The following is a 14,949-nucleotide window of genomic DNA, read 5'->3' as shown; positions in this document are numbered from 1 at the left end:
CTTTTGTTATGTTTGTGGTAACTTACACACATATCACCTAGTGATCCTTATCAAATTTTGAGTAGTATAGCTAGACCAGGGTACTTCCAGATATATCGTGACATACACTGAGGAATATCTTTGCCTGTTTAACTTTATTTCCATGCCCATGCCAAAAAGCCAGGCGGTACACCTTTCCCAGAGCTGTGTACTCCAGTTCCAGGTGTCTACCTTAGTACTATTCACATCCTTAATTTACTCATCTTTACTTTACTTATTTCATGTATTTACGCCACTTTCTTACCACAACATTACCTTTCATTGGGGGGCTCTTGGTTGCACCTCATTTTGGGTTTTTTTACCCCCCAATTCATTAAGTCCACACATCAACCCCAGGGCAATACCGGCAGCATGGTCCGGGTCATCACGACCCCAGGACAGTACATCCCATCTCATCCGGGTCATACAACCCCACGACAGTACATCTCATCTCGTCCGGGTCATACGACCCCAGGACAGTACATCCCATCACGTCCTGTCATATGACCCCAGGACAATACATCCCATCTCGTCTGGGTCATACGACCCCAAGACAGTACATCACATCTCGTCCGGGTCATACGACCCCAGGACAGTACATCCAATCTCGTCCGGTCATACGACCCCAGGACAGTACATCCCATCTCGTCCGGGTCATACGACACCCAGGACAGTACATCCCATCTCGTCTGGGTCATCACGACCCCAGGACAGTACATCCCATCTTGTCCGGGTCATACGACCCCAGGACATAACTTTCATCTACATCTGGGTCTACAACCCCAGGATATTGCAGATACCTCATCCGAGTCATGGACTACCCCAAGACATAAATATTCCTCCCGGTTCGCATTGGCCCCAGGGTTTTTATGTAATAAATGATCAATTTCATATTTCTAGGTTATGTTGTTGATGCGCAAACAAGGGACTGGTGATTTTATTATATGGGAAGGGTGACATCAGTGAGATTGGTCACATTTTGCAGACCCCCCCCCTCATTTCATGTAACATTTTTTTTTTGCCTCCCCTCCGAATACATTTAACACTTTTTCGTGACCCCCTCCCCCTATAATAAATGACAAGTTCCAAAATGATGTTAAAATTTATATTTTTTTTATTTGAAAAAATAGAACTGTGTCATTTATTAATGCCTTTCCTTTCAAATCTGTCTTTCAAATTTCAGAGGGATGACAAATTTGCATGGGATACCAAGATGGACAAAGCATTCTGTGAAATGGTGTCAAAACATCTCAAGATGTACTGGCCAAAAGAAGAAAATGAAGAAAAGTTGATCTGTCACATCATTACTTGGAAGCCTCTGATCAGTTACTTTGTTCGCTTTGGTAAGTCATTAAACCTTTTCGTTCTCACTAATTTAAGGATTCTACATTTTACAATGTCCGAGTTGTACTCATTACAAGAAATCACCCTGGCTGTCTTCTTGCCTTATTGAAAAACATATATTTTTTACTTATCCTGCAATACATATTGCACATTGCTCTTACTGATGAAGTCCTAACTGGAAATGAAATGATCTAATAGCGTCTTCAGTAACTGTTTTGCCCAACATTTCCTCCCTGACATCTGATGTTGAAAGACATCCCCCTATATGTTATTATTGTCTTCTTCACTGAGATGATATCTTATCTGAGTTTTTGAAGAATCTATCCTTTTGTGATCGTGTTGGCAACCATTTTTCTTTGTTGGGGGAGGCACATATTTATTTCTTTACAGTGTGATCCAGTTAGTCTAAGTGTGTTTCTTGCATTTGTATTCATATTTTTGAGTCATGAAACTTATTTGCTGTATGATTGTAGATTTTTCAAGTGATATCACATCACAGTACAAATAACTAGTCTTGTACAGGTTTTTATGTTGTAATGGGGTTACCTTGTACTCCCATGTTGCAGATGTTTGCTGCCAAGTGCACTTTTTGTAGAGGCAAGATGTTTTGCTTCTTCTTAAGATGACATCATATTAAGTTCAAATCATTAGACTTTGGCACTAGTTATTTGTATTTATGCAGAATGTAAATGTTGAGGGCAACTCTTGTGACTACATATCCAAGTGAGCTACACTGATGCAATGGCAATATTATTTGTAAGTTCTTGCAAAAACATGTTTGCATCACTACTTAGAAAATAATTGATAATAGTCATGTTTCATTTGATTCAGATATTTTATTATTTTATCTGGAGTTAAACTACATTACTTTTCTTACCCTTTTTTGTTGTCCATTTGGGGATGTAGCTGGTAATCCCAAGGCTTATGAGTTATTGGATGAGGACTGCTCACAGCATCTCATGGAAGCTGCTTCTCTATTGGACAAAATAGCTGCATTTTTGTCAAAGGGAGATATCTCAGTGTGGCTGTTGAAACTGCTTCTTTCCAATAAGAAAAATTTCAAAGAGCTTTGGGCAGCATCAAGGCATGAAAATGAAGACCACAAAAGGGTAGAAGAGATCCTTCAAGTCCGTGAGATAGAACTCCAAGCATGCCGAGTTTATCTGAGTAGAGCTCAAGTACTCCTAAATAAATGTGTTGACATTAAAGGAGGTGAGTAACATCATTTACTACACATAGAAATAACTGAGTTCATAAAAATTGTATGTGCACTGTTTCAAATATCGCTTCATATGTCCCATGTCACACTACACACAACACCATAGCTGAAGATTGTCGACATCATTCGACAATAGAGGGCTGTCAATATCAGTGCATTTTTCTAAAAGGGAGCTCAAAATGTTTAAGAAATAATAGTAATAAAGAAATTATTACACTTGCATATGTGTCAGACTGATTTTACAAATCTTGTGTAAGAATTCCTGTATCTCGCTCTTGCTCTGGAAACTCATTTTGTAAAATCAGTATGACACACATGCTTGTGTAATAATCTTTATATTTTTTTATGTTATATGTTTGTAAGTGTGTCCTTGGTACTGTTATCCTCTCTGAACACATTAATCCTCTTTCCAACTCACCAAAGTGACATATTAGATTTTGTCAAGTATGAGTTTATGTTAGTGGTTTGTTTGTTTGATGTTTTATGTCGCACTCAGCAATATTCCAGCTATAAGAGGCGGTCTGTCCATAATCCAGTCTGGACCAGACAATCCAGTGATTGACTTCACAAGCAACGATCTATGCAACTGGGAAACGATGACATGCATCAACCAAGTCAGCGAGACTGACCACCCATAGTTCTGTACTACTGACTAAAAATAAGGGAACTAATGATTTGAATGTAGCAGTTATTGAGGTGTACATTTACAGTACCATGGTGTTGCATCTGAATGCAACATCTAATCACAATGAAGTTTCACATCATGCATTAACAGCACATTATGCATGCAATGCATTTTCACACAGAAGCCAAAGTGTGTGCATGTATAGATGAACTCACACTCACTAATGCAATAGACCAATCCAGCCTTGTAGTCAGTAGAAAGGTGTTTGAGGTGGTACAAGGCGTGTGGATCAGTTAAATGTTGCCATCCTCCTCCTCGAGACCTTTGTCTTCTCTAAGGTAATATTCAATACGAGTAAATGACAACAAGTATCAAGTTAAGATTTTGCAATTGTTACAAACAAGGATGATGCTTGTAACTACAAAATCATTTTGGATTTGTTTTTTGCAACTATCGGGCATTTGCTGAAATGAGACATGCGAGATAGCCATGACATACTGTAAACAACTACGACAGTTGGCCAATGCAGATCAAAATCATACCATTATGTACATCAGAGAACAATCTGGTAGACTTTGCTGTCCGCTTTCTAACATATTATTAATTTTGTCACAGATTTTAAGATATGTTTTTATTTTCAAAAACAAACAAACAACACATTCAGCCTAAAATATTGTCAATTACTCGAGCGGCAATGATTTTTTAAGCATAGAAATATGTTTTTTTGTCAGTGGTTTACGTTCATGCAAAATCTTTTCAAAATTGAATATTTCAGCATTTCTATGAATTCCCTGGTCCTATTCCTGTGAATGGAAGCACCCCCTGGTGCTCACAGTTTGAAAGATGAGGACAATTACTTGAAAAGAATAGTGAATGGCTGGAATATTTTGACAGATTGAAATATAAGTGTATTTCTCAGTTATGAGAAAATTATTTCTTGTGAATTGTTTACAACATAAGTTATTCACTGGTTGTGGAGGCTTATTCATATATATTTTAGTGAAATAATATAACTGTTAAAATAAATATTGGTGAATTTAATTCATTTACTGGAAATGATAGCAAGTTGTAAATTTACATTTCTACTAAAAGTTTGCTAAGTTTTGGTGATATAAAAAAATCATCCAACAAATATAGATTGAAATTACCCGGGACAATATGATTGGGTAACCCAAATCAATTTTGTGATGAACGAACAGAGGCATGCAGTCATATGCACGATGTACACCATGTGCTTGAAAACCTGTATTTGGATGTATCGTGATAGTAATGTTTCACACCATCAGAGAGCACGACAACATTTGCTTAGAAGGATTGCAACAACTGAATGCCCTCAACATCATAGATATCATTTGACGACCGAAAATTTAAGGAGATGCACAGGCATGCTTGAAACTGGGTCAACACAATGTCATGTTGCAAATGTCTTTGGTGTCAGCCACAGTGTGATCAACAGGGCATGGAATCTACACCAGACGTTTGGATCATCTACCCAGCGACATGCAGGTGGTTGACAGCATTCCAACACACAGAGGGAATACAGGTTTCTCCTGATTGCAAGATGTCATCCCTTGGTGACTGCCACCACACTCAGAAATGGCGTGCATGATGTCAGTGTCATAAAGAGATTTCTACTCAGACATGCGTAACCGTCTCCATGAGGCTGGTCTCTGGTCACTGAGGGCATGCATTCGCCTCCCACTGACCTGACATCACAGGCAGGAACATTTGGATTTGGTTGAAGACGTCAATTGGACAGATCAGGACTCGGCTCCCATATTTTTCACTGATGAATCGAGATACAGCTTAGACTTCACAGATTGTCGTGCTCGAGTGTGGCGTATATAAGGAGAAAGATTCCAGGATTCCAACATATCCGAACATGACCACTATGTAGGGGGCTCAATCATGATTTGGGGTGGGATCAGTTGAACTGGAAAAACTGATCTCCATGTCTTACAGTGGGGCATGATGACAGGTGTGCACAACAGGGATGACATTCTGGATGTGTACATGAGATCGTATTCTGGTGCAATCGGACCTAACTTCATCATCATGGATGATAACGCACGACCTCATCATGCAAGGGTCATTGATGAGTACATACAGCAGGAAACCTTGGTATACATGGAGTGGCTAGCTCAGTCCCCAGACCTCAACACTATCAAACATGTGTGGAATGACCTGCAGATCACATTGTCAAGTTGCCTTCTCCTTCTGGCAACTCTGCAGGAACTCGGCAATGCGCTTAGTGAAGAGTGGAAAAATCTTGCCTTGGCAACCATCCAGACACTTATTGGGAGCATGAGGTGATGGTGGCAGGCTGTGATCACATCAAATGGATCACATATGCACTCCTGATAGTTTTCTTTTCAGACTATGAATTTGTTTTCGTGACTTTTCAACGTTTAAGTTTTGGTGAGATGACTGATAATTGGTGACATGTTGTTTGCTGGCATTGTGTGGCACATGACAACAGACTTTTGTTCATTACACATGTCTTCACGCAATAATGTCTTTGGCTATTTCAACAGATGCACCCAATTTCAAGTTGGTCATCCTTAACAAACTTTGAGTAGCATACTTCTCCTATCTCAAATTATGCATTTCTTTTTTGTTCTTTCGCCCCTTGTGTGGAAACGTCATTAAACAAAGTTTCCAGCTTCTAAAACCATATCTCCCGAACACCCTTCGCATCACAATAGTCACCACTAAAACAAATGGGTCACACACTACAATCACCGTGACTTAAGCGGTTTGATCACCTGATACACTCATCATTTTCTTTCTTGGAGCTGAAACTGTGATGTGGGGCTGGTTGGGTGGGCATATAACGTGTGAGATAGGATCTGTATAAATATAAATATACACTTTAATGTAAAATTTTCAGGTTTTTAAACCTATCACACACTATGCATTTTATCCCACGGTTGGACAGTGGGTCACAGATATACTCTTGCCTGTAGTGGACTACAACCGTGAGATATACACGAGGAAGCTGGTGCTGAACATGCTTCAACCATAAGATTGTTGCACATTAGTGTCTGAAAGAAATGGGCTCTTGAGTTGATAGAACAGTGTAATAAATGAGATACCCCCTTTATGTTACTAGGACACAACATAACGAAATTGAGTATAACATACATTATGTGTCCACACGTAGTACATTCTTTCCAGAACGATTGCATAGCTTTGAAGCAGGAAACCTATTCAACCATGACTTATAATGGTTTTGGAAGGGGTCTCCAGTCAATTAGTTCTACAAGACAAACAACCACATACACTCTAAGACTTAGGGCTGATCAGCTTGGCATCTCTTTTAGCGCTTCATAGAAGCTATCCTTCCTACCACAGGATTGGAGCATGCAAAGACAAGGAGAGGTAATGATCAGCAACATCCATAAGAGGATCTTCAAACCAATACTGAGACATCACAAGACAGAGGTGAGCAAGTGAGTTTTTGGGACACTACCGAAACAGCCACGCCTTGCTGCAACTTCATCGTTGAAGACCAATGTCTCTACAGATGAATGTCGACATTCTCCGACATGAGTACTTGATCTGGGAACCCGAACTTACAAATAATAAACAAAGGAGTGGCCCTCAATCACTTATTCACTGTGTACAATATACGAAATATGAGTCCATGGTAGCAGGTATGTGTATCAGGTATGTGGACCAGCGGACCAAATTGGTGGAGGCCTTGTACATCAGTATTGGCAATATCATGTAGTAGAAGTTAAGACCGTATTTGACTTCCAAAAATATCCCTCCATGATGGCGTTGAGGGTGCAGTTACTGTGCAGTGCCCACTCTCTTCTCATGAGTGTTTGACGTCTGAGGCGGAGGCAAGTCGGCAAAGGTGTAGGCGTGGAGGATCGTTGAACACAATAGAAAGGAGACTGTTGTACGGGAGACCTCTGAATTGGCCACTGAGGAAAGAGGGATAAAGAGACTCTTTGGAGATCGGCGAAGTGTAGACGAAGCCTGATGGTAGATGCGTAAAGCTCTGTCTGGACATAACGAGATGTCCTCATGATCCTTGGGGTGTAAGACTGAGGCCAGGGACTGGATTGTGAATAATCCGCTGGGCTGACCTGGATGCTTTTTTTTTTGTGATGAAGTCTCAGCAGAAACCAAGATGCACCTTGCCATGACTGCGCCTCTCAAAACAAATTCTGTTCACATCCAAGGCATGTGTATCTCGCTGACTGTAGCAGTAGTAGCCAGGGCCAGGAGGTAGACTGTCTTCAGAATGACATGTTCGAAGCTCTTTCATCCAAAGGCTCATAATCTGCCGATGTCAAGTGTCTCAAGAAGGTGGACAAAATCTTCATGACTGGTCAGCAAGTTTGTTGGAATGGATGAAAGCCTTGAGTTCAGCTACCATAGACATTTTTTGCCCATTGTGGTAGCGAGTTTAGGGTTTGCCAACATTGATCACTTGAGCAAACTTTCAGTATTCCGCAACTTGTTGTGGTGAAGCAGTAGTTGGTGAGGTGAAGACCGAAGTCGAAAGGTCGAAATGATTCCACAAAGTCGGCAAGCTCTCTGTTGCATCTACAGCTCTGAGAAGAGAGTCAATGTGAGCAGCGTTGAGTGTCAAAGTCAGATAATTGCGATCAGTCAGGATGACGATGATGGTCGGTAGAACTGGAGCAACCATGTACGGGTAGGATCAATCTGTAGATCCTCAGATGGTCAAACCCTTGGCGATCAATCAGTAGAAAGTCGGTTCTCAGAATATCAATCCTTGGAATGTTGATCCTTGAAACAAATTCTTCAGGTGGAACTGTGCTATCCCATGAAGTCAATGATAAACGACTTTCTGCTGAACCAACTGCATCTGTTTTCAGAGGTAGTACTGTAGATGGGTTGGTAGAATTCACTACAATCCGAAGTAGTTGACAGAGAATCAGTCGGAAAATGGTGGAGTGCTGGAATTAGCCGATGAGGATGTTTGGGCGGGAATCTCGTCATGAAGTAAGCTGTCCGAGACCGCATCTTCCTTAACTGATAGGGAATGATGGTAGGAGTCGGTGGATTTGACAGTTGAATGGGTAATAGCTTTAGTAGTGACAAACTTTGTGGCTTCTTGGTAGCAGATGGCCCATGTTCAACATCCCGCGATTTGGATATCTGATTAATGTTATGCTTCTCGCAGGTAACTAATAAAGGCCTCGTCTGATAGGTGAGAACATTCAGAACATCGGATACCAGGTTGACAAACACCACAACAGTCACAGCATAACTCATGTGGATCTCAGGGTGAAAATATGAGAACACTTCTTGCAAGCCGGATGTTTTATCTGGTCTTTCCCCATAAATTTAGAGAGAAGTATAAGTGAACTGACTATCAGAAGTAATAATTAAGAAACAATTTTGTATTCTCGACATAATAACACGTCTCCACACGGATGAGGCATAGGGTGTCAGGGGATCAAACTGGTTACATCACGATGTACGGGATTGTAGTGCGTGACCCTTTTGTTTAAGTGGTGACAATGGTGATGTGAGGGGTGTTCGGGATATGGTTTTAGAAGCTGGAAATTTTGTTTTGGGACGTTTCCACTCAAGGATTGAAAGAAGTAGGAAGAAATGCATAGTGTCAGATAGGATATGTATACTACTCAAAGTTTGTTAAGGATCACCACCTTGAAATTGGGTACATCTGTTGAAATAGCCAAAGACGTTATTGCGTGTTTGTTTTGGGACGTTTCCACTCAAGGATTGAAAGAAGAAGGAAGAAAAGCATAGTATGAGATAGGATACGTTTTAAAATGTAATTTTTAAGAACTCAGATTCCTCAAATAAACATGGTAAAGTAATGATATATATTATCTAACCTAGTGTTTAATAATTATTCCAATTAATTATTATTGGTCATATCAGATTAATATGATTCAATACAGAACTAGGCAAATAAACACTAAATGATACATGGTACAATATCCTTACACTGGGTTTAAAACTTAGCTTGTTGGCTCTTGCTATGATACATATATTTTTTTTTAAATGATATATTTATTTAAGATCATGTTGAAAGTGATTTTCAGTATCGTTAACAAATAAAATGTATTTCAAGACACAAAGAATTTGTAAAAACAAAGGCAGTGTCTCATTGTCACACCGGCCTGGTCAGGCATTATCTAGAGTGCCTGATCAATTCTGTAACAGAATAAATTATTTGTTTCTCAAGTAATATGATATGTAACTGTAATAAATATTGAAACTTCACATTCAAATTTTTTTTCTTTGATTTGTAAAATAAAACATTATTTTGTGTTATGGTTATTGTACTACAGAACCTATGTTCAGATAATTTTGCGATCACAAGTTTCCTTTTTCTGGATGATGGATCTGATTGTTTAGCCACAGGTGCTGACTTTGTCTTGGTTCTTTCAGTGTTTTCCAATGTTGTCACATACATATACCAATATTTGGCAGTTCATTAAGTTCAATATTCCGGAAGTGTGACCAGGGATTTGTATCTAATTTGAGGATTTCAAACTAAAGTGCCCTTTGCAAACAAATTTGAAAAAATGATTTGTCCAAAATTTGGGGAAAGTTTTAACTTGAAATTCCTTAAATTCTGAGTTATTCTGGATGGCATACAAATGTAAGAAGTTTTGAAGAAATAGCAGGAAATACTAAGGGGAACCATATTTGAGTTAATCAACAGTATGCTATCAAGGTGTCATGCATGTATTGCCCAACACGGTGGACACATCAGCTATAGATTTACACGCCTGAAATTTACAGACATGTGTCATCATTACACCTTCACTATTATTTCATCAGTTCCTTATTTTTTGTCGGTAGTATACATGTCACCAGCTACAATAAAGTAAACATTTCATTTTGTATCATTCAAAATGGCCACCACAGCTACTTATTTAATTTAAAATACAGACCTTGGACCATCACCATTCTTTACAATTAAGTAAGATTTAAAGTTTTATGATTACAAAATGTTGCCTTAGCTCTTTTTAGAAAAAAGGGTATTTGTAAAAGTTGGATATCTAATTTAATATTTATTGCATTTAGCGGTGTATCAATGTTTATTCTTACAGTTTGATTACGGGGTAAGACTATGCATCAAAATGTTGCTAAATGAAATAAACCAGAAGTTATCATCCATATAAAGTTGTATGTTTTCTTATAGCTTATGCTTTATTTACTATTTGTACCACAATCTGATGATAACACCTTGGATAAACTCTGATCATGTGAAAGGCTGATGAGGCAGTTACGTTGAAAACAGAATCTCTTTATCCAGTTTGTCAAATTACTATCAGTGTCTAGTATCTGCATCAGTGATAAGAGAAAGTATTATTTATTGGGTATTATATCTTTCATCACATCCTCACCCATAAAGGTGACATCACAGAATACAGATGAGCTTTTTGAACTCTAGTACTCTTTATGAAGTCATTTGACAGTCATCAGTAAGCGTTCATATTTGTTAGACTGCTGGATCCCGTTCCACAAAGCGATCTTAGTGCTAAGTTGGTCGTAACTCCTATACTTTATCATAGGCTTACGATCAACATAGCACTAAGATCCCTTTGTGGAACAGGACCCTGGTATGGTGTTGTGATTAGAGCATCTGCCCAGTGAGAGGAAGGTCAGTGGTTTGATGCTCTGGCATTCAACATTAAGAGTATTAAACCAGGACTGGTCAACTCAGAGTCAGTATAATGTGTCAAAGTTGAGTGTCCATGTTTAAAACTGCTGCATGGTACCTCATTGCACTAGTACTATAATACTTGCCTAAGTCTGGACTAGTACAAGCAGCCACACACATGTGCATGCACCTTACTATGTAAGTGAAATCTTACATATGATGTTAAGCAACATTTATGGCATCAGTCTATCAAATGCTCACTGTACTTCCAGCAGTTTCAATATTTGAAAAAGAAATTTCTTTTAGTGATCTTTCTACCATATATCTTTTTAAATTTTGATGGTCAGTATCAACTGAACTGTGATATAACTCTTCCTTAAATATATGAAAGTTTTACTCGTTTGCAGTGAATACAGTTGAATTATCAAACAGAGTAAGAGAAATGGAAGAAAAGATTGATACTGAGGTGTTGTGTGCTCTATGCCATCCTCTGCCAGAAGGTGAAGCTGTGCATGGCATCCTAGATTCCTATCAACCAAGGATATTTATCTCAGAAATTCCAGAGCAAATCATGGAAATTGTTCCTCAGCTGGAGAAGTGGAATGGAAGCTTGATCTTTAGGGAAATATGGAGATATGAAGGGGCAGCTATTGCCCCTGGAACAAAGTTTGAGGAAGCTGTCTTGAAGGTGTGGCAGAAGTCCAGGCAGAGATGGCGTAGTCTCAGCAAGAAGGTGCAGGATGGAACAGAGACATTCTGCAACATACAGGAACTTGTGAGAATATTTCAGGGTGATGCAGATCAAATCACAGCAGAGTTTCAGCTTATGAGTGATGGCTCTTCTGACTGGATTTCCAGGAGAATTGAGCAACTCCAGAGCTATGAGACTCTGCAGGGTTGTCAGAGGGCTGCTGAAATCATCATGAATATCAAGGAAATATACTCTATTGAAGGAAACTTCGCCCCAGTTGAAGCTGTTAAACAAATGGTAAGTTATGGAGTTGTGAAATCTAAAGATAAAGGGAAAGACACTTATAATGTTGATTAGGGTATTCATTTGAATTTAATCCTTTACAGTTTTATTACTTGACTATATCTTACTGGTACACATGTTAGACCTAGTTTTGTAACTTGTGGTCAAACTTATTACTTTTCCTAGTGAGATTTCCATTTAGCTCTTAGTGTCTTACTGCAGACATCACTACCCTTTTTCTCTCTTTAGGAATACTAATTTGGTGTACAACTTATACCAATAAGATAATGATATCATTGAAACCATTATCATCAGATCATTTGCTTCAGAGACTTACTTTTATTTTTTACCTGTATTAACTTCTTTTGCAAAACAATTATTCATAAATTGTTATGGTATTTTCTCAGAATTGATATACTGTGAGTTGAAAACAGTTGTTCTGTAGTTTTTTTTGTAGTTAATGCTATTTTAAAAAAGAAAGAAAAAAGATCTGCATTAATCAAATTGTTCGTTTTATTTTTAAGGGAAGCAACAAAGACCATCCGATCAACACAATGGATGACTCTGTGTTAGGGACATGTTCCATTCTCCATGATATGAATGATCCAAAAAAGCAAAAGTGCATCGAAGCCTTTGAGAATAGCATTCGCCTGGTGGAATGGCTCAGAGTTTCCATGAAAGGTAAAACTTATTTTGTTATTTAATATATTTTTGACAATATGACAAACAGGGTATGTAAATGGGTATGCTTTAAGGTTTTGTCCGTACTGTCGTCATACCTGAACTTTGTTTTGCTTGGACATCACAGCAATATCATATCATGTATGTTATAGTTAAAACACTCCTCAATTTTGGTTGAGAATGTAAACAAATGACAAATTTTAGAGACTTTTTACCCGATTATACCTCCTCTATACCTCTGTATGTCTTTTTCTGACATATGATTGATGGCACTAAAGTACAATTAGAAATGTCCTCACTTGTGATTGGCAAAGATTGCTGGTGAAGGTCACACAATGTGAAGTAGACATGGAAGAAAACTTGTGTACACAACATCATGAGCATGAAGGATTTGAACTCAAGGAACTCTAACAGACAAGTTGTTTTAGAGCAGATTCTCTGACTAATGAAGTTCAAGGTCATTGTTAGAACTGAATACTTGATGTTACAAATTTGTGATGATACAAAACATTTTTATATGATTAATAATACATAAGCACTGACCTCTGCATTGAATAACTGTATTTACGGTTTGCTACAGCGACTTTACATTGTAACACCAGATATGCTTTCAGTATGAAATTTGCTGGCAGCTAAGGCAGCGGTTGAAGGTCAATGATTAGAAAGGCATATCACTTTGTTATTGGTTCTAAGAAATTGCTGGAGGCATGTTCCCATGGTGTTGTCACAATAGGCAACAAAATGAATTGGTGGTCAGGATCAGTGACTTCATTGATCTACCCAGCTAAGTCATTAAGGTGGAAGTGCCTATTGCATCCTTATTGTGGTAGATAGATTTCTGGTTTAAGCATATACTGAAATGGGCATGTGCTTTCACAAACAATGTCATAATATTAGAAGTGATGTTATTTGACCGGAACTGCAAAACAAAGGGAGAGAGACTTTCAGGGTTTATATGTGTTTTGTTTTGTCATACCACAAAATGTATTTAGGATCCTATGCTAGCTGGAGGTATGGTATTTCAATCTAGTGTTGTGTTTCCATACACAGGTGTGGTGTTTTTACCAGGATTTGGATGATGGCTATGTGATGTTTTATGGGGGCCTTCTTTGCATTGCTGAGAATTAAGGCTCCAATTCTGTTTTTGCCATTGAATGCATCCCTCTTTTCTAGTTTAATTCATTGTTTGCATAAAGTATGAATAGGAATAATTCAAAGGAATAGTAAAATTGTGATGGAGATGCTAATGACTTCTGACAATGTATTCAGCATAGTATGTTAGGTACATGTTTCACATGAAATGGTGAGCCTCTCCATTATTGTGGTGTACCTTGTGCAGGAACAAGTTCCAAACATATTCTGGAGTAATCACTAGGGTGCCATGGATGTGTTTTGAAAGTGATTTTACATTTTGGTGTTTGCATGTCAGATGGCGTGAAGGAACTGAAGGTGTTTGTGGACCTGGCTTTCATCTCAGCTGGAGAGGAAGCGATGGAGATACACAAAGTCAACTGTTTTCACTCAGCAACCACTGGATATGCTCCACTGATCTTCAACACACCACAGAATACAGACTATGCCACATTCCTCAAGAACTGTGAACTTGTCTGGCAGGAGCTTAAGTCTGATGAGAATCTTCCAGACAAACTGGTAACTCTTAATAATGCTGTTATTTTTAGTTTTTAGTTTCAACTATTTGGACAAAAAGTTGATGAAAAGTGTGAATGGTAGTTGCTGTAAGTAAATTGATAATGATAAAAAGTGTTTAAAATTAAGCGGGGTTTAGCAAGTGCTTCAGGGTTTTGTTGGAAGTGGATTGTTAACATTAGAGTTAGTATTCCATGGACTCCTTCCGATTGGTCCTGGGGAAATCTCACCCAAACGTTTGTGCTTACACTTTCTCAAAAAATATTAATGATGTATCATTAAACTTTTGGTATATACCTTCTCTAGGATAGAGCCCTCCCTGAAAAAGTTTTGGTAAAAGTCCAAGGTCTACATTCAGGTTTTTGTAAAACATGGTCACATCATTGTAAGCAATAGTTACTTCTGCAACCATGAAACTTAATATTTGAATGTATCCTTACAAATCCTACTACAGTTAATGTAAGTAGCATATCTATCAAATGTCAAGGTAACTGTTATTGTGAAGGATGGTTATATCCTTACAAAATCACTTTTACTTTCCTGAGACATGTAATTGTATGATCTTAAAAATGTTGCCTTGATCAAGGCCAAGGACTGGAATTATCGGTAATTCCTTTCGTATTTGGAAGTACATGTTGGTATTTTATGACTTCAGCTGGTTCTTTAAAAAGATTGATTGAGTTAGAATCCAATGTGCAAGATTTCTGTTATTAATCAATCAATGTTTAATCGGTTAATCCTTGATCAATGTTTTTTGGAAACTCAACTGACAGTTCCTCTCTTGCTGTGCTGACAGGTGCATATATAGAGGTTAT

The 14,949-nt window shown here is 38.4% G+C and overlaps 1 protein-coding gene across 1 annotated transcript in view; it reads left to right on the top strand.

Moving 5' to 3' along the window:
* The window catches only part of LOC139473601 (E3 ubiquitin-protein ligase rnf213-alpha-like), a 208,576-nt gene that overhangs the window by 90,172 nt on the left and 103,455 nt on the right, over nucleotides 1–14,949 (top strand). The window contains exons 15-19 of the mRNA XM_071256274.1: nucleotides 1,202–1,361; nucleotides 2,269–2,574; nucleotides 11,241–11,821; nucleotides 12,331–12,487; nucleotides 13,917–14,137. Of these exons, the coding sequence (XP_071112375.1) occupies nucleotides 1,202–1,361; nucleotides 2,269–2,574; nucleotides 11,241–11,821; nucleotides 12,331–12,487; nucleotides 13,917–14,137 (1,425 nt within the window). The remainder of the gene's footprint in view (nucleotides 1–1,201; nucleotides 1,362–2,268; nucleotides 2,575–11,240; nucleotides 11,822–12,330; nucleotides 12,488–13,916; nucleotides 14,138–14,949) is intronic.

This window comes from Haliotis cracherodii, unplaced genomic scaffold (assembly GCF_022045235.1).
Source record: "Haliotis cracherodii isolate W230 unplaced genomic scaffold, xgHalCrac1.p SCAF_3, whole genome shotgun sequence".
Classification (NCBI taxonomy): Eukaryota; Metazoa; Mollusca; class Gastropoda; order Lepetellida; family Haliotidae; genus Haliotis; species Haliotis cracherodii.
The sequence above is the reverse complement of the archived record's forward strand: the minus strand, read 5'-3'. Positions and strand labels throughout refer to the sequence as shown.